The sequence below is a fragment of the Papio anubis genome, chromosome 1 (genome assembly GCF_008728515.1).
Source record: "Papio anubis isolate 15944 chromosome 1, Panubis1.0, whole genome shotgun sequence".
NCBI classification, from domain to species: Eukaryota; Metazoa; Chordata; class Mammalia; order Primates; family Cercopithecidae; genus Papio; species Papio anubis.
The window spans coordinates 181288701-181303800 of record NC_044976.1 but is presented as its reverse complement, the minus strand read 5'-3'; the positions used below and the strand labels follow the sequence as shown (position 1 = coordinate 181303800).

General features: G+C 37.2%; 1 protein-coding gene across 2 annotated transcripts in view; it reads left to right on the top strand.

Annotated features, from left to right (window-relative positions):
* The window catches only part of XPR1 (xenotropic and polytropic retrovirus receptor 1), a 265026-nt gene that overhangs the window by 34852 nt on the left and 215074 nt on the right, over positions 1–15100 (top strand). For both annotated transcript variants that reach the window (XM_031658032.1, XM_031658034.1), the window contains exon 2: positions 13682–13733. In XM_031658032.1, coding sequence (XP_031513892.1) covers positions 13682–13733 — 52 coding nt within the window. The remainder of the gene's footprint in view (positions 1–13681; positions 13734–15100) is intronic.

Genomic DNA, 15100 nt, shown 5'->3' with positions numbered 1-15100 from the left:
TCTCTTTTAGCACTTTGACTATGTTGGAAATTTGACCTGGATCTTGAAGGATGGTTAAGATTTACAAGATGGGTTAAAAGATAGGGGTAAAGGGAAGGGATTCCAGGTGGAGGCAACAGTAAAAAAAAAAAGGCAAAGATAGAAGAAATACTGAGGTCTCTAAAATGAGTAATATGTAATTTATTTTGTTTTGAGGGTTAGATTATGAAAATCAAAGTGGTTTTCTCCATTTTGAAAGATAAGCCTAGAAAGGTGGATTGGACCATTCTCTTGTGTTTTAGAGGCCAGCAGAGGAGTATAGACTTTATTTTGTGGCCATGAGGAAATCTTTGCAAGTTTTTGGGTAGGAGAATGAGGCTGCTGGTTTGGAAAGATTGATTCATGTGAGAGACATGAAAGATTCATGTGAGAGACATGAAAACTCATGGTGGTTAAACCAGTTAAAATTCTGTTGAAATAGTTTAGGTAGAAGGATAGGAGAGTATGAAGGCAAAAGAGGATGTGGCAGTGGAATTGACTGTATCAGATCTGTACATGCATGAGTGGAAAGAAGGAAAATGTAATAATGTTAACTACACTAGGGCAGTGTTTTTTATTTTCCTCATGATATATCCGAAGTGTCTAGTACAGTGCCTGGCACATAATATATTCTTTTTGTTGTTGTTGTTTTTTTGAGACGGAGTCTCACCCTGTTGCCCAGGCTGGAGTGCAATGGCGCGATCTTGGCTCACTGCAGCCCCCACCTCCTGGGTTCAAATGATTCTCTTGCCTCAGCCTCCCAAGTAGTTGGGATTACAAGTGTCTGCACCACACCCAGCTAATTTTTGTATTTTTAGTAGAGGCGGGGTCTTACCATGTTGGCCAGGCTGGTCTTGAGCTCCTGACCTTATGATCCACCTGCTTCGGCCTCCCAAAGTGCTGGGATTACAGGTGTGAGTCACCACACATAGCCAACTTTTTTTTTTCTTTTTTTTTTTTAAAGAGACAGAGTTTTGCTGGTATTACAGGTGTGAGCCACCATGTCTAGCCAATATATTCTTAAATATTTGTTGAATGAGTGAGACTGTTTTGACCGAGATTATTAATCTGTGTGATTTAGATACTGGTGATGACATTAACAGAAATAAAGCCCTGAGAAGAAAATGAATTGAATTTTGAACATTGTGAGTTTGTGTTATCAGACATGTGGCCAAGGATCTAGATTCAGGAGATACCCACATGGAAAGAATAAAAGCCATGTCAGTAGATATCAGGGAATATTAGTGCAAAAATTTGTAAGTGTGAATATAACATGACATATTCCAAATTAATTCCTCCTATTACAAATTACGTATATCTTATATATTTAATATACATTTAGTTTAATCAATTCAATAAAATTTTAGTGTTGTAACAACTTCTCCATATTGAATTGCCATTTACTGACTGGGTTCTTTTGAATTCCATGAAAATGAGTCAGGCTTAATGCTTATATACTCTAGGCTTTGGCTTGTTAAGTATGTACAAGAGTATATTAATGTTAAATTTTAATATGATAATTTGTGTAAGAGTTTTTCTTGGCTTTGCTGATTATTTCTATCATCAGAACCAAAGCTAAGTAAATTTATTCATATTTTGGGATAGAAATGAAGATTATTTAGTATGTTGATTCTTTGTACAGTACACATGGGAATGCTAGATGTCCTCTTTTGAGGTTTATAATTTGATTTACAAAACTGTCCTGTTTATTTTAGTATTAGGAAAACATTTCTAATTTTCAGATGATGAGACAAACCATATTAGATGTAACTGACTTGTGCATTATTCACCCAATATTTCTGGTGAAGTAACTTAAAAAGAGAATACAAAAAGAGGAAGTGGAAACTGAAAAAGATAATTGGGGAATATTTCTAGGGTATTGTAGATGAGCACATATGCACATATTTAAAATAATATATTCAAATTTTATTTTTCAAGGTTTCCATTTGGAAAGGTTGTTCAAATAAAAAAGTATCTGATGTAATTTTATTCAGTTGTGAAACATTATTAACAGGGATTATGACTCCTTTAAGGTTTATGTGAACAAATATTCCTTGCCCTTTCTCTTAATATGCTTGTCTTTATTTATTTTATTATTTATTAATCCAGTAGATTGTAAAGTGCTAACTTTGAATGACTGTTAAAGCGAATGAGAGCAACATAACAGTAGACATTTTGTTGATGATTGTCATAATATTTATAGTATGTTGTGTATGAGGCAATGGTTAGCTGACAGGAAGTAGGAGTTTTTCTAGCTTCGGATCTCCTTTAAATGGTCTGTGAAACACATTTGTGCCTTGGAAAGGAGATTAGAGATGATCTAATGTGGGTTATTAAAAATGAGCAACATAAGAAATTTGTTCTCATTGAATATACATGTTAGCTTTAAACCGTATTTGTACAAAAAAAGGTATATTGTACAAAATTTAAATAATTTTTTAGATTGAATAATATAATTAGGATACATTATTATTAAAATCATACTCAAACTGGGATCTGCATATATTTTCTTTGGAGTCTGTAGGTTTCCTATGAGAATGAAAGATATTGTGTGTTCACATCAGCAATCATCTAAAAATAAAGTAGGAACATATTTTATATCATCTAGATCAGGGGTCTCCAAACCCCAGGCCGCAGTCCAGTGCTGGTCCATGGCCTGTTAGGAACCAAGCCACACAGCAGGAGATAAGCAGTGTGTATTACTGCCTGAGCTCTGCCTCCTGTCACATCAGCTACGGCATTAGATTCTCACAGGAGCGCGACCCCTATTGTGAACTGTGCACGTAAGGGATCTAGGTTGTGCGCTTTTTATGAGAATCTAACTAATTATCTGAAGTGGAACAGTTTCATTTCCCCTGCCAACCCAGTCTTTGGAAAAATTGTCCTCCATGAAACCAGTCCCTGGAGCCAAAAGGGTTGGGGACCACTGATCTAGAGGACCATTTAATAAACCAGTAATACCAGTAGATTGCAGTGCCCTTGTGTATGCTTGTTTTGCTATTGGTTCCGGATAGAACCGTACTTCTTTGTGATGAGCTTAAAAGAACTGAGACATACCTCATGCATAAATGAGGCATTTGTGGACAATACAGGGTCAAATAATGTCACAACATTGTGATGTAAGTTTTGTGGTAGTTCATATTCTATTAGCTAACATTTTGAGCATCTTCCATGTTCTTGGCACTATTCTAAGTGTTCTTCATGTATCATCATGAATCAAACTTAGTATTGTTTTAAGAGTTTTTTTGATAGTCCTCATTAAAGACTTGTGTGATATGTGCCATCACTGTTCCTGTTTTATAGATGAGGGTGCTAAAGTACACAGAAGTTAATTTTCCTAAGGTTACACAATTTTTGTTGTTGTTGTTGTTTGTTTTTGTTTTTGAGATGGAGTCTCGCTCTGTTGCTCAGGCTGGAGTGCAGTGGCACGATCTCAGCTCACCACAACCGTTGCGTCCCAGGTTCAAGTGATTCTGCTGCCTCAGCCTCTCGAGTAGCTGGGATTACAGGTGCCTGCCACCCTGGCAGAGGCAGATTTTTGTATTTTTAGTAGAGACGAGGTTTCACCATGTTGGCCAGGCTGGTATCGAACTCCTGACCTCAGGTGACCCAGCTGCCTTGGCCTCCAAAAGTGCTTGGATTACAGGCATGAGCCACCACACCCAGCCAACTTTTTTTTTTTTTTTTTTTTTTAAAGAGACAGGGTTTTGCTATGTTGTGCAGGCTGGACTTGAACTCCCAGGCTCAAGTGATCCTGCCTCAGCCTCCTTAGAAGCTGGGCCTTCAAATACATACCACCATGCCTGGCTAAGAGTTAGTTTTCGTAGACATTGTCTGACATCATAGTTCCCAGCCATTCTGTTATGTTGCCTCACTGTAAAGACAAGTACTTGTACAATTACATCACATTTGACACAGTAATATAGCCATTCCAAGCTCAAAAGAACGTGTATGTTGGCAGTCAACACCACATTCATGTTACAATTTTAGATTTTGTTTTAGCCAAACACCATCTTTTTTCCTGTCATGGTGATGTTGTTGGTTGAATAATATTGGTTTGTGGTTATCTTTGGATTCAGTTTGTAAGATTTTACTGTTATATGAGTTGTTATAAGTACTAGGAGTTTGTCCTAGTTTACGTTTATATATATTTTAATAACAGTATATAAACCAAACAGTATCTGAGACATGTCTTAACCAATTTAGAAGTTTATTTTACCAAGTTGAAGACATGCCTGGAAGAAATAAACACAGAATCACAGAAACTGTGGTCTGTGCGTTTCTCCAAAGATAATTCTGAGGGCTTCAATATTTAAAGGGAAAAAATGGACTGGAGGAGAAAGAGGGAGGGTATGGTAATCCCCATGTTGCAAGAGAAAAGGAGCAGACAGGGGAATAGTCAATTATGTATTAGTCTCATGCTCAGTAAAGCAGCACTTTACACAAGATAAGGAGAACATAGAGTAGCTACCTCTGGAGATATTTAACCTTTTATCTGTAGCTATCTGCCAAGGAACAAAAGGAAAGGCCTTTTCTTGCATTACTTAGCTTTCAGCTTAATTTTTTTCTTTTGGCACAGTGAATTGGGGTCGCAAGTTTTTATTTTCCTTTCACAATTATAACAGAAATAACAGAAATTAGAGTAGGGATGCTGATGCAAAGGATTGCTTTTAATCCTTTGGAAATCAAATAACTCATGTAATGCATATGAATACATATTGATTTATTTACTGTACAAATTCAGAGTTTTATATAAAGTGCTAGATTTCCTTAAACAGCATGAGTTGAGGAAACTCTTTTAATTTGTTGTTTTGTGACTTGGATGTATTGCTCCCAACCCAGGCATGTGGTCTGGGTGACTCATAGACAAACGGTCCATAGGTAATAATATAGACAATACTTTAGAGGGTTTGTTTCCCCCCTTGTTTCTAATTGGGGACTATTCTCTTGTCACAGGCCTAGAATGTTATCTTACTTATGGAATTCTTTTAGAGATCATTACTACCAAAAATATAGGGCCTCTTAATCAGATGAACACAAAGTAGTAAGAAGCGAAAAGAGTTCCCTATGATTTCAGTGAGATTTGTCTTGACTTAAACGAAACTTTGATTCAGTTTTATAATCAGAATGAAGACTATCATTTTTCTCCTTATACAATTCAAATTCATCGTCTTCAGAATTTAATTTGGAAAGGTTTCCTTTTGCAAATTAAATTTATGTGTATTACATGCCAGAGATTCTACTTAATGTGCTTTGTTAATCATCTTTGAAGTAATTTCTCCAGAGATGGAATGCTTTTGAATTCAATATTTATTGAGCGTCTACTGTGTACAAGTCATTGCAAGTCACTGGTGATGTATTTGGTTCCTGATAGCATTATTTAATTTTGCTACACATTCCTAGTATACCCAAGAAGTGGAAGAACTTCATTCAAACATTTGAATCTCTGATATTATTTGTTCCCATAATGGATTTATTTCTGTAACTATTCTCTGGCTGGATCAATTTGTTCCTTTCTCCTTACATTTTTCTAGTACTTTTTTGTTTTTAACTTCTAGAGATTTACTCTGATTTTAGCAGTCTTTTGTTCATTGACCTTCTGGAAATATTCTATTGAAGAACCAAAATATTACCACCACTCTATACTTGTAGAGGACTTTAATATCAAATTCTAATGTGGGTACAAAAGACTTTCTGATGTTTGATAAGCTCTTCTTGACTAACCCCTTATTTTAGTCTGGCAGTTAGTTAATGTTCCCTGAGACACATGAAATTATAAAGAAAATACTGAGTATATATATATTTTAAGAAGAGGTTTCATAATTTTGTCATATTCAGCCTCATATTTACAGGGTATTCTTAAACATGTTTGTATGTTGAATTAATAACATGTTTAAGAATGTGATCTTAGAAAATGTAATGTAATCTTAGAAAAGATGTGGTCAATACACCCTCCCAAGACTAGACCAGGAAGAAGTTGAATCCCTGAATAGACCAATAACAGGCTCTGAAGTTGAGGCCGTAATTAATAGCCTACCAACCAAAAAAAGTCCAGGACCAGACAGATTCACAGCCAAATTCTACCAGAGGTACAAGGAGGAGCTGGTACCATTCCTTCTGAAACTATTCCAATTGATAGAAAAAGAGAGAATCCTCCCTAACTCATTTTTTGAGGCCAGCATCATCCTGATACCAAAGCCTGGCAGAGACGCAACAAAAAAAGAGAATTTTAGACCAATATCCCTCATCAACATTGATGCAAAAGTCCTCAGTAAAATACAGGCAAACCGAATCCAGCAGCACATCAAAAAGCTTATCCACCACGATCAAGTGGGCTTCATCCCTGGGATGCAAGGCTGGTTCAACATATGCAAATCAATAAATGTAATCCATCATATAAATAGAACCAAAGACAAAAACCACATGATTATCTCAATAGATGCAGAAAACGCCTTCGACAAAATTCAACAGCGCTTCATGCTGAAAACTCTCAATAAATTCAGTATTGATGGAATGTATCTCAAAATAATAAGAGCTATTTATGACAAACCCACAGCCAATATCATACTGAATGGGCAAAAACTGGAAGCGTTCCTTTTGAAGGCAGGGATGCCCTCTCTCACCACTCCTATTCAACATAGTGTTGGAAGTTCTGGCCAGGGCAGTCAGGCAGGAGAAAAAAATAAAGGGTATTCAAATAGGAAAAGAGGAAGTCAAATTGTCCCTGTTTGCAGATGACGTGATTGTGTATTTAGAAAACCCCATCATCTCAGTCCAAAATCTCCTTAACCTGATAAGCAACTTCAGCAAAGTCTCAGGATACAAAATCAATGTGCAAAAATTACAAGCATGCCTACACACCAGTAACAGACAGAGAGCCAAATCATGAGTGAACTCCCATTCACAATTGCTTCAAAGAGAATAAAATTCCTAGGAATCCAACTTACAAGGGATGTGAAGGACCTCTTCAAGGAGAACTACAAACCACTGCTCAACGAAGTAAAAGAGGACACAAACAAATGGAAGATCATGGATAGGAAGAATCAATATTGTGAAAATGACCATACTGCCCAAGGTAATTTATAGATTCAATGTCATCCCCATCAATCTACCAACGAGTTTCTTCACAGAATTGGAAAAAACTGCTTTAAAGTTCATATGGAACCAAAAAAGAACCCTCATTGCTAAGACAATCCTAAGCCAAAAGAACAAAGCTGGAGGCATCATGCTACCTGACTTCAAACTATACTACAAGGCTACAGTAACCAAAACAGCATGGCACTGGTACTAAAACAGAGATATAGACCAATGGAACAGAACAGAGTCCTCAGAAATAATACCACACATCTACAACCATCTGATCTTTGACAAACCTGACAAAAACAAGAATTGGGGAAAGGATTCCTTATTTAATAAATGGTGCTGGGAAAACTGGCTAGCCATTTGTAGAAAGCTGAAACTGGATCCCTTCCTTACTCCTTACACAAAAATTAATTCAAGATGGATTAGAAACTTAAATGTTAGACCTAAAACCATAAAAACCCTAAAAGAAAACCTAGACAATACCATTCAGGACATAGGCATGGGCAAGGACTTCATGTCTAAAACACCAAAAGCAATGGTAACAAAAGCCAAAATTGACAAATGGGACCTAATTAAACTAAAGAGCTTCTGCACATCAAAAGAAACTACCATCAGAGTGAACAGGCAACCTACAGAGTGGGAGAAAATTTTTATAATCTACGCATCTGACAAAGGGCTAATATCCAGAGTCTACAAAGAACTTAAACAAACTTACAAGAAAAAAAAAACTCCATCAAAAAGTGGGCAAAGGATATCAACAGACGCTTCTCAAAAGAAGACATTTATGCAGCCAACAGACACATGAAAAAAATGCTCGTCATCAGTGGCCATCAGAGAAATGCAAATCAAAACCACAATGAGATACTATCTCACACCAGTTAGAATGGTGATCATTAAAAAGTCAGGAAACAATAGGTGCTGGAGAGGATGTGGAGAAATAGGAACACTTTTACACTGTTGGTGGGACTGTAAACTAGTTCAACCACTGTGGAAGACAGTGTGACGATTCCTCAAGATCTAGAACTAGAAATACCATTTGACCCAGCCATCCCATTACTGGGTATATACCCAAAGGATCATAAATCATGCTGCTATAAAGACACATGCACACATATGTTTACTGCGGCACTATTCACAATAGCAAAGACTTGAAACCAACCCACATGCCCATCAATGATAGACTGAATTAAGAAAAGGTGGCACATATGCACCATGGAATACTATGCAGCCATAAAAAATGATGAGTTCACGTCCTTTGTAGGGACATGGATGAAGCTGGAAACCAATATTCTCAGCAAACTATCGCAAGGACAGAAAACTAAACACTGCATGCTCTCACTTATAGGTGGGAATTGAACAATGAGAACACTTGGACACGGGAAGGGGAACATCACACACTGGGGCCTGTTGTGGGGTAGGGGTAGGGGTTAGGGATAGCATTTAGGAGATATACCTAATGTAAATGACGAGTTAATGGGTGCAGCACACCAACATGGCACAAGTATACATACATAACAAACCTGCACGTTGTGCCCATGTACCCTAGAACTTAAAGTACAATAATAATAATAATAATAACAACAACAACAACAACTCAGAATCTAATTGTGGACCTTAGCAACTATTGTATTAAAAATGAAACATTTTTTCCTTTGTCATGTTTTAAAGAAAATAACTGCTTTGAGTTATAATTCACATAACATAAAGTTCACATATTGAAAGTAAAAAAATAAATAAATAAAAGAAAAGATGTGGTCCATTAATAAAGATTTCCCCACAGGGTTAATCTGTGGTGTGGTGTTTTTTGTGGGCGGGGGTGGGGTTCTGGTTTTAACAGAATAGTATGATGTTTGATGATACCACTTCTGGGACCAAATGTGTTATCTTTTTTGGGACACCAGAAACCAAATTTCTAACATTAGCTGGGTGTCCAACAATTGAGTTCAATTCTGACACTGATTACCTGGAGGTAGTAGAGATCCCACAGCTTAAGGGCTCCATTTCATAAGACTGCCCCTGCTTAAGATGCTAGCTGCAAATGGGATGCCCGGGCTACCCACATTTTGTAACCGCCGAACTGTTTCTCCTTGCCCACTGCCTAGACAGAGCCAATTTGTTATGACAGGGGAATTGCAATAGTGAAAGAGTTTAATTCACATAGAACCGGCTACATGGGAGACCAGAGTTTTATTATTTCTCAAATCAGTCTCCCCGAAAATTCGGGGATTGGAGTTTATAAGGATAATTTGGTAGGTAGTGGGCCAGTGAGTTGGGAGTGCTGATCGGTTGGGTTGGAGATGAAATCATAGAAAGTCGAAGCTGTCCTCTTGGTGCTGAGTCAGTTCCTGAGTGGGGACCACAATACCAGATGAGCCAGTTTATTGATCTGGGTGGTGCCAGCTCAGAGGACAGGGTCTGCAAAGTGTCTCAGGCAGTGATCTTAGTTTTGTAATAGTGATGTTATCCCCAAGAGCAATTTGAAGAGGTTCAGAATCTTGCAACCTCCAGCTACATGACTTCTAAACCATAATTTCTAATCTTTTGACTAGTTAGTACTACAAAGACAGTCTAGTCTCCAGGCAGGAAGGTAGTTTGTTTTGGGAAAGGGTTAATATTGTCTTTGTTTCAAAGTAGAACTCTAAACTATGTTCCTCCCAAAGTTAGTTTGGCCTATGCCCTGGAATGAACAAGGACAGTTTGGAGGTTAGAAGCAAGGTGGAGTTGGTTAGGTCAGATCTGTTGCACTGTAATAATTTTCTAAGTTATAGTTTTTGCAAAGGTGTTTTCAGTTTCTTCCTGCCTCTGCAAATTTGAGGATTCCCATGATTCCCACCTCCAGGTTTGATAATTTGCTAGAACTACCCACAGTACTTAGGAAAGCACTGTACTTACCATTACAGATTTATTATAGAGGATACAACTTAAAAACAGCCTAATGGAGAGATGCACAGTGCAAGATGTTAGGATGGGGATGGCACGGCACACATTCATGTGTTCCATCCCCATCCTAACATCTGCACATTCATGTGTTCACTAACTTGGAAGCTCTCTGAACCTTGATGTTTAAGGGTTTTTATGGTGGTTTCATTACACAGGCACAGTTGATTAAATCCTTTTCTACTAGTGATTGAGCTCAATCTTCAACCCTTCTCCATTCTTCGGAGGTCTGGAGGTGGGGCTGAAAGTTCTAATCCTCTAATCACTTGATTTTTTTTGGTGACCAGCCACCATGAAAAACTAGGACCCTTTGTCCCACTTCCTCCCATTGAGCTATCTCATTAGTATATAAAAGACAGTACATTCCAAAGGCTTTTGGAGCTCTATGCCAGGTACTGGACACAAAGACCAAATATTAATTTTTTATTATACCTCAGTTGCATTTTTGTATTGCTTCAGATTCTGTATAAGTAGTGAATATTACTGAATATTTTTTGGATTTAAGTATATGTGACATTAAAAAGTTTTGTACATACATCATTTTCCATTTTTGTACATCCAGTATTTCAATAAAACTTTGGTAAAAATGAACAAAAATGCATTGATTTAAAATTTTTAATTTCTCTTGTTTCATTGGAAATTTTTTACTCTATATTATTAGGCCTGGTTAGTCATGGATCTGACAGTTCGGCCACTAATAGAGCAAATAGTAAATTCACTTGGGAAGAATATAATTTACTGGACTTGAGTACCTGTATTCTTTTCTTTGAAAGAGTGGGTTACTCTGGAAGTTTACTTCTTCCTTTATGGTATTTATATGCTTGAATATTTGTGCTGGTTCTGGGGAGGGACGTTTTTGACTTCAAGGGACATTCGGCAATGTTTAGTTTTCACAGCTGGAGGGTGGGGATTGGTACTGTTATCTAATGGGTCTCTGGATGCCAGGAATGCTACTAAAAATTCTATAATGCACAGAGCAGCCCCCGCAACAAAGAATTATCTGGCCCAAAATGCTAATATTAACTGAGTTTGAGGAATTCTGCTATAGGCCAATATGGGCATCACCAGTGTTTAGATGGTATTTGAAGCTTTGGAACTGTGGATATCCTCATCCACTGAATTGATTTTTACCATTTTGATAGATATAGAGAAATATTTCTCGTTCCTGTTCCCCAACGACTTATTGAGAGATTAAACTGCAGCCATCCAAATTACCTAAATACAGTTGTTAGCTAATCTAGAGTGTGGTTTTGAGCAGGGGAAGCAAACTATAAACCATACTATCTTTATAGTCCTAAACCTTAGGGAAGACTTTCCAGATCACCACTGAAAAATGCTTTAGGACATTGGTCTGGGAAAAGATTTCATGAGTAAGAACTTAAAATCACAGGCAACAAAAACAAAAACGGGGTTATGTCAAACTACAAAGCTCCTGGACAGCAAAGGAAACAACAGAGTGAAAAAAGAACTTATAAAATAAGAGAAAATATTTGCACACTACTCACACTACAGGGGATTAATATCTGGAATATACAAGGAACTCAAACATCTTAACAGCAAAAAAAAAATTGATTTAAAAGTGGGCAAGTGATCTGAGCAGACATTTTTCAAAAGAAGATGTACAAGTGGCTAACAAATAAATGAAGAAAATGCTTAACATCACTCTTCATCAAAGAAATGCAAATCATAACCACAGTAAGGTATCATCTCACCCCAGTTAGGCTGTTATCAAAATGGCAAAAAACAAAACAAAACAAAAAAGCAATAAAAATGCTAGTAAGGATGCAGAGAAAAAGTAAGTTTTATACTCTGTTGGTAGGAATGTAAACTAGTACAGCTACTATGGAGAACAGTATGGAGATTCCTCAAATAACTACAAATAGAATTTTTTTTTTTAGACGGAGTCTCACTCTGTTGCCAGGCTGGAGTGCAGTGGTGCAGTCTCGGGTCACTGCAACCTCTGCCTCCTAGGTTCGAGCAATTCTCCTGCCTCAGCCTCCTGAGTAGCTGGGACTACAGGCACGTGCCACCATGTCCACCTAATTTTTGTATTTTTAGTAGAGATGAGGTTTCACCATGTTGGCCAGGATGATCTCGATCTCTTGACTTCGTGATCCGCCCGCCTCGGCCTCCTGAAATGCTGGGATTGCAGGCGTGTGAGCACTGTGCCCGGCCCAAATAGAACTATTAATACGATATGATTCAGCAATGCCACTACTGGGCATGTATTCAAAGGAAAGGAAGTCAGTAAACCAAAGAGACATCTGTACCCTATTCTTATTGCAACACTAGCCAATAGCCAAGATAGGGAATCAACCTAAGTGTCCAACAACAGATGAATGGCTAAAGATGTGGTGTATATACACAAAGGAACATTATTCAGTATAAGAAGGATGCAATTCTATTATTTGTGACAACATGAATGGAACTAGAAGACATTAGGTTAAATGAAATAAGCCAGGAACAGAAAGTTAAACACCACGTGTTCTCACTCACATGTGGAACCTAAGAATAGTTGATCTCATAGAAATAAAAAGTAGTGCAGAGGATACTAGAGGCTGGGAAGGGAAGAGGGCAGGGGGGAGGATAGGGAGAGATTTGTTAAAGGATACAGAATTACACAGCTAGATAGGAGGAATAAATTCTAGTGTTCTGTACCAGTGTAGGATGACTATAGTTAACAATGGTATATAGTTTCAAATAGCTAGAAGGAGGATATTGAATGTTCTCAATACAAAAAATTATAGATGTTTTACATGATGGATATCCTAATTACCCTGATGTGATCACTATAGACCATATGTATTGAAATGTCACTGTGTACGCCAGGCATATGTACAGTTATTATTTGTGGATTAAAAATAAAATTTCTTAAAAAAATTATATTTTTATTTTTTATTTATTTTTGAGATGGTTAAAATGAACATCATTTTAACCTGTCTCCCAGGTTGGGATGTGGTAGCACACTCTGTGTCTGTCTCCCAGGCTGGGGTGTGGTAGCACAGTCTTGACTTACTGCAACTTCCGCCTCCTGGGTTCAAGCGATCCTCCCACCTCAGCCTCCTGAGTAGCTAGGATTACAGGTGTGCATCACCACGCCCGGCTATAAAAAATAAAATTTCATTAAAAAAAGTATTGAAGATGAAAAGAGTTCTGGAGAATGGTTGCACAACAGTGTGAATGTACTTAACACTATTGAACTGTACATTTAAATATGGTTAAGATGGTGAGTTTTATGTTACATATACCTTACTACAATTTAAAAAAGATACTTGTATCCAGTTCTTGATAGTTTCTTATGCAGTTTTCTAGTTTTTTTCTCTAGGACTTTTGTTCTGTTTTCTTCAGTGTTTTTTCTTAGTCAAGAGAGTTTATAATCTCTCAGGTGATTTTTCATCCTTTTCCAGCTGTTCCTTAATTTTAAAGTATACAAGTTAGCCCTTATTCTAAAAATTGGACAATACTGGACTAATGTGAAGGTATAATGTTTGGATTTTAGTTTATAAATGTTAATTGAAGTGTTTATCAATTTAGGGAACTATGTGTGTTCACTGAATATTGAAAAAGAACTATTTAGCTTCAGATACTTTCAGTATAAAGCTTACTCATGATTTCATATATTGTTTTTCTTTCTTTCTAATAGGCTTTTAAGGATATGCTGTATTCAGCTCAGGACCAGGCACCTTCTGTGGAAGGTAAGATGAATTAACCCTTAAGTTTAATCACAGAAAACCTCTTTTTAAGGAAAGATATTTTGTACTGCAGAGTATGAAACTAATATGATGATAAAACTAAAACTATCCTATTATATAGGTCTTTTTTTCCTTTTAATAATATATATTATGATTATTTTCTATTTTATTCTAAATTTTTCTCTTGTCTAGTTCACCTTTACCCTATGACAGATCTTTTACTATGTCCTTATGTCATCTTAGGACTGTGTATCATATGTATTGGTTTAGTCAGAAGTTTTTCTTTGTAATGCTTCCTTACTTCCCCTCCCCTCCCCTCCCGTCCTTCCTTCATCCATAATTTGCACAACACAGCTTTTCCTTTCTATTTATGTCATGCCTTTAGAGTGGGACCAGTAAAACAATGGAGAATGTTTACAATGGGTGTGTGTGTGTGTGTGTGTGTGTGTGTAAGCATGTTTATGTATACATGTGTACATGTTCTTATGTCAGTAAATAGGAGCTAATTCAACAACTGTTCTTGAGGGAGAATGTCCCTTCTGAGGCTGGATATTCTTTTTTTTTTTTAATTATACTTTAAGTTCTAGGGTACATGTGCACAACATGCAGGTTTGTTACATCTGTATACATGTGCCATGTTGTTGTGCTGCACCCATTAACTCTTCATTTACATTAGGTATATCTCCTAATGCTATCCCTCCCCGCTCCCCCCCACCCCCCACAATAGGACCCGGTGTGTGATGATCCCCTTCCTGTGTCCAAGTGATCTCATTGTTCAGTTCCCACCTATGAGTGAGAACATGCGGAGTTTGGTTTTCTGTTCTTGCGATAGTTTGCTGAGAATGATGGTTTCCTGTTCTTGCGATAGTTTGCTGAGAATGATGGTTTCCAGCTGCATCCATGTCACTACAAAGGACACGAACTCATCCTTTTTTTATGGCTGCATGGTATTCCATGGTGTATATGTGCCACATTTTCTTAATCCAGTCTGTCACTGATGGACGTTTGGGTTGATTCCAACTCTTTGCTTTTGTGAATAGTGCCGCAATAAACATATGTGTGCATGTGTCTTTATAGCAGGATGACTTATAATCCTTTGGGTATATCCCCAGTAGTGGGATCAGTGGGTCAAATGGTATTTCTAGTTCTAGATCCATGAGGAATCGCCACATTGTTTTCCACAATGGTTGAACTAGTTTATTCTTTTAAAATTCCACATCAGGTTTTTAAAATGAGAGTTGAGTGCAAAAAAATATGTATCGAGAATATTCTAAGTTGGATGTACAGAATAATATCTTTATAAGACACCAATTCTGTGAAGTTATTCTAGTGACAAGCTATTAGAGACTTGTTCTTATGACAACAGATAG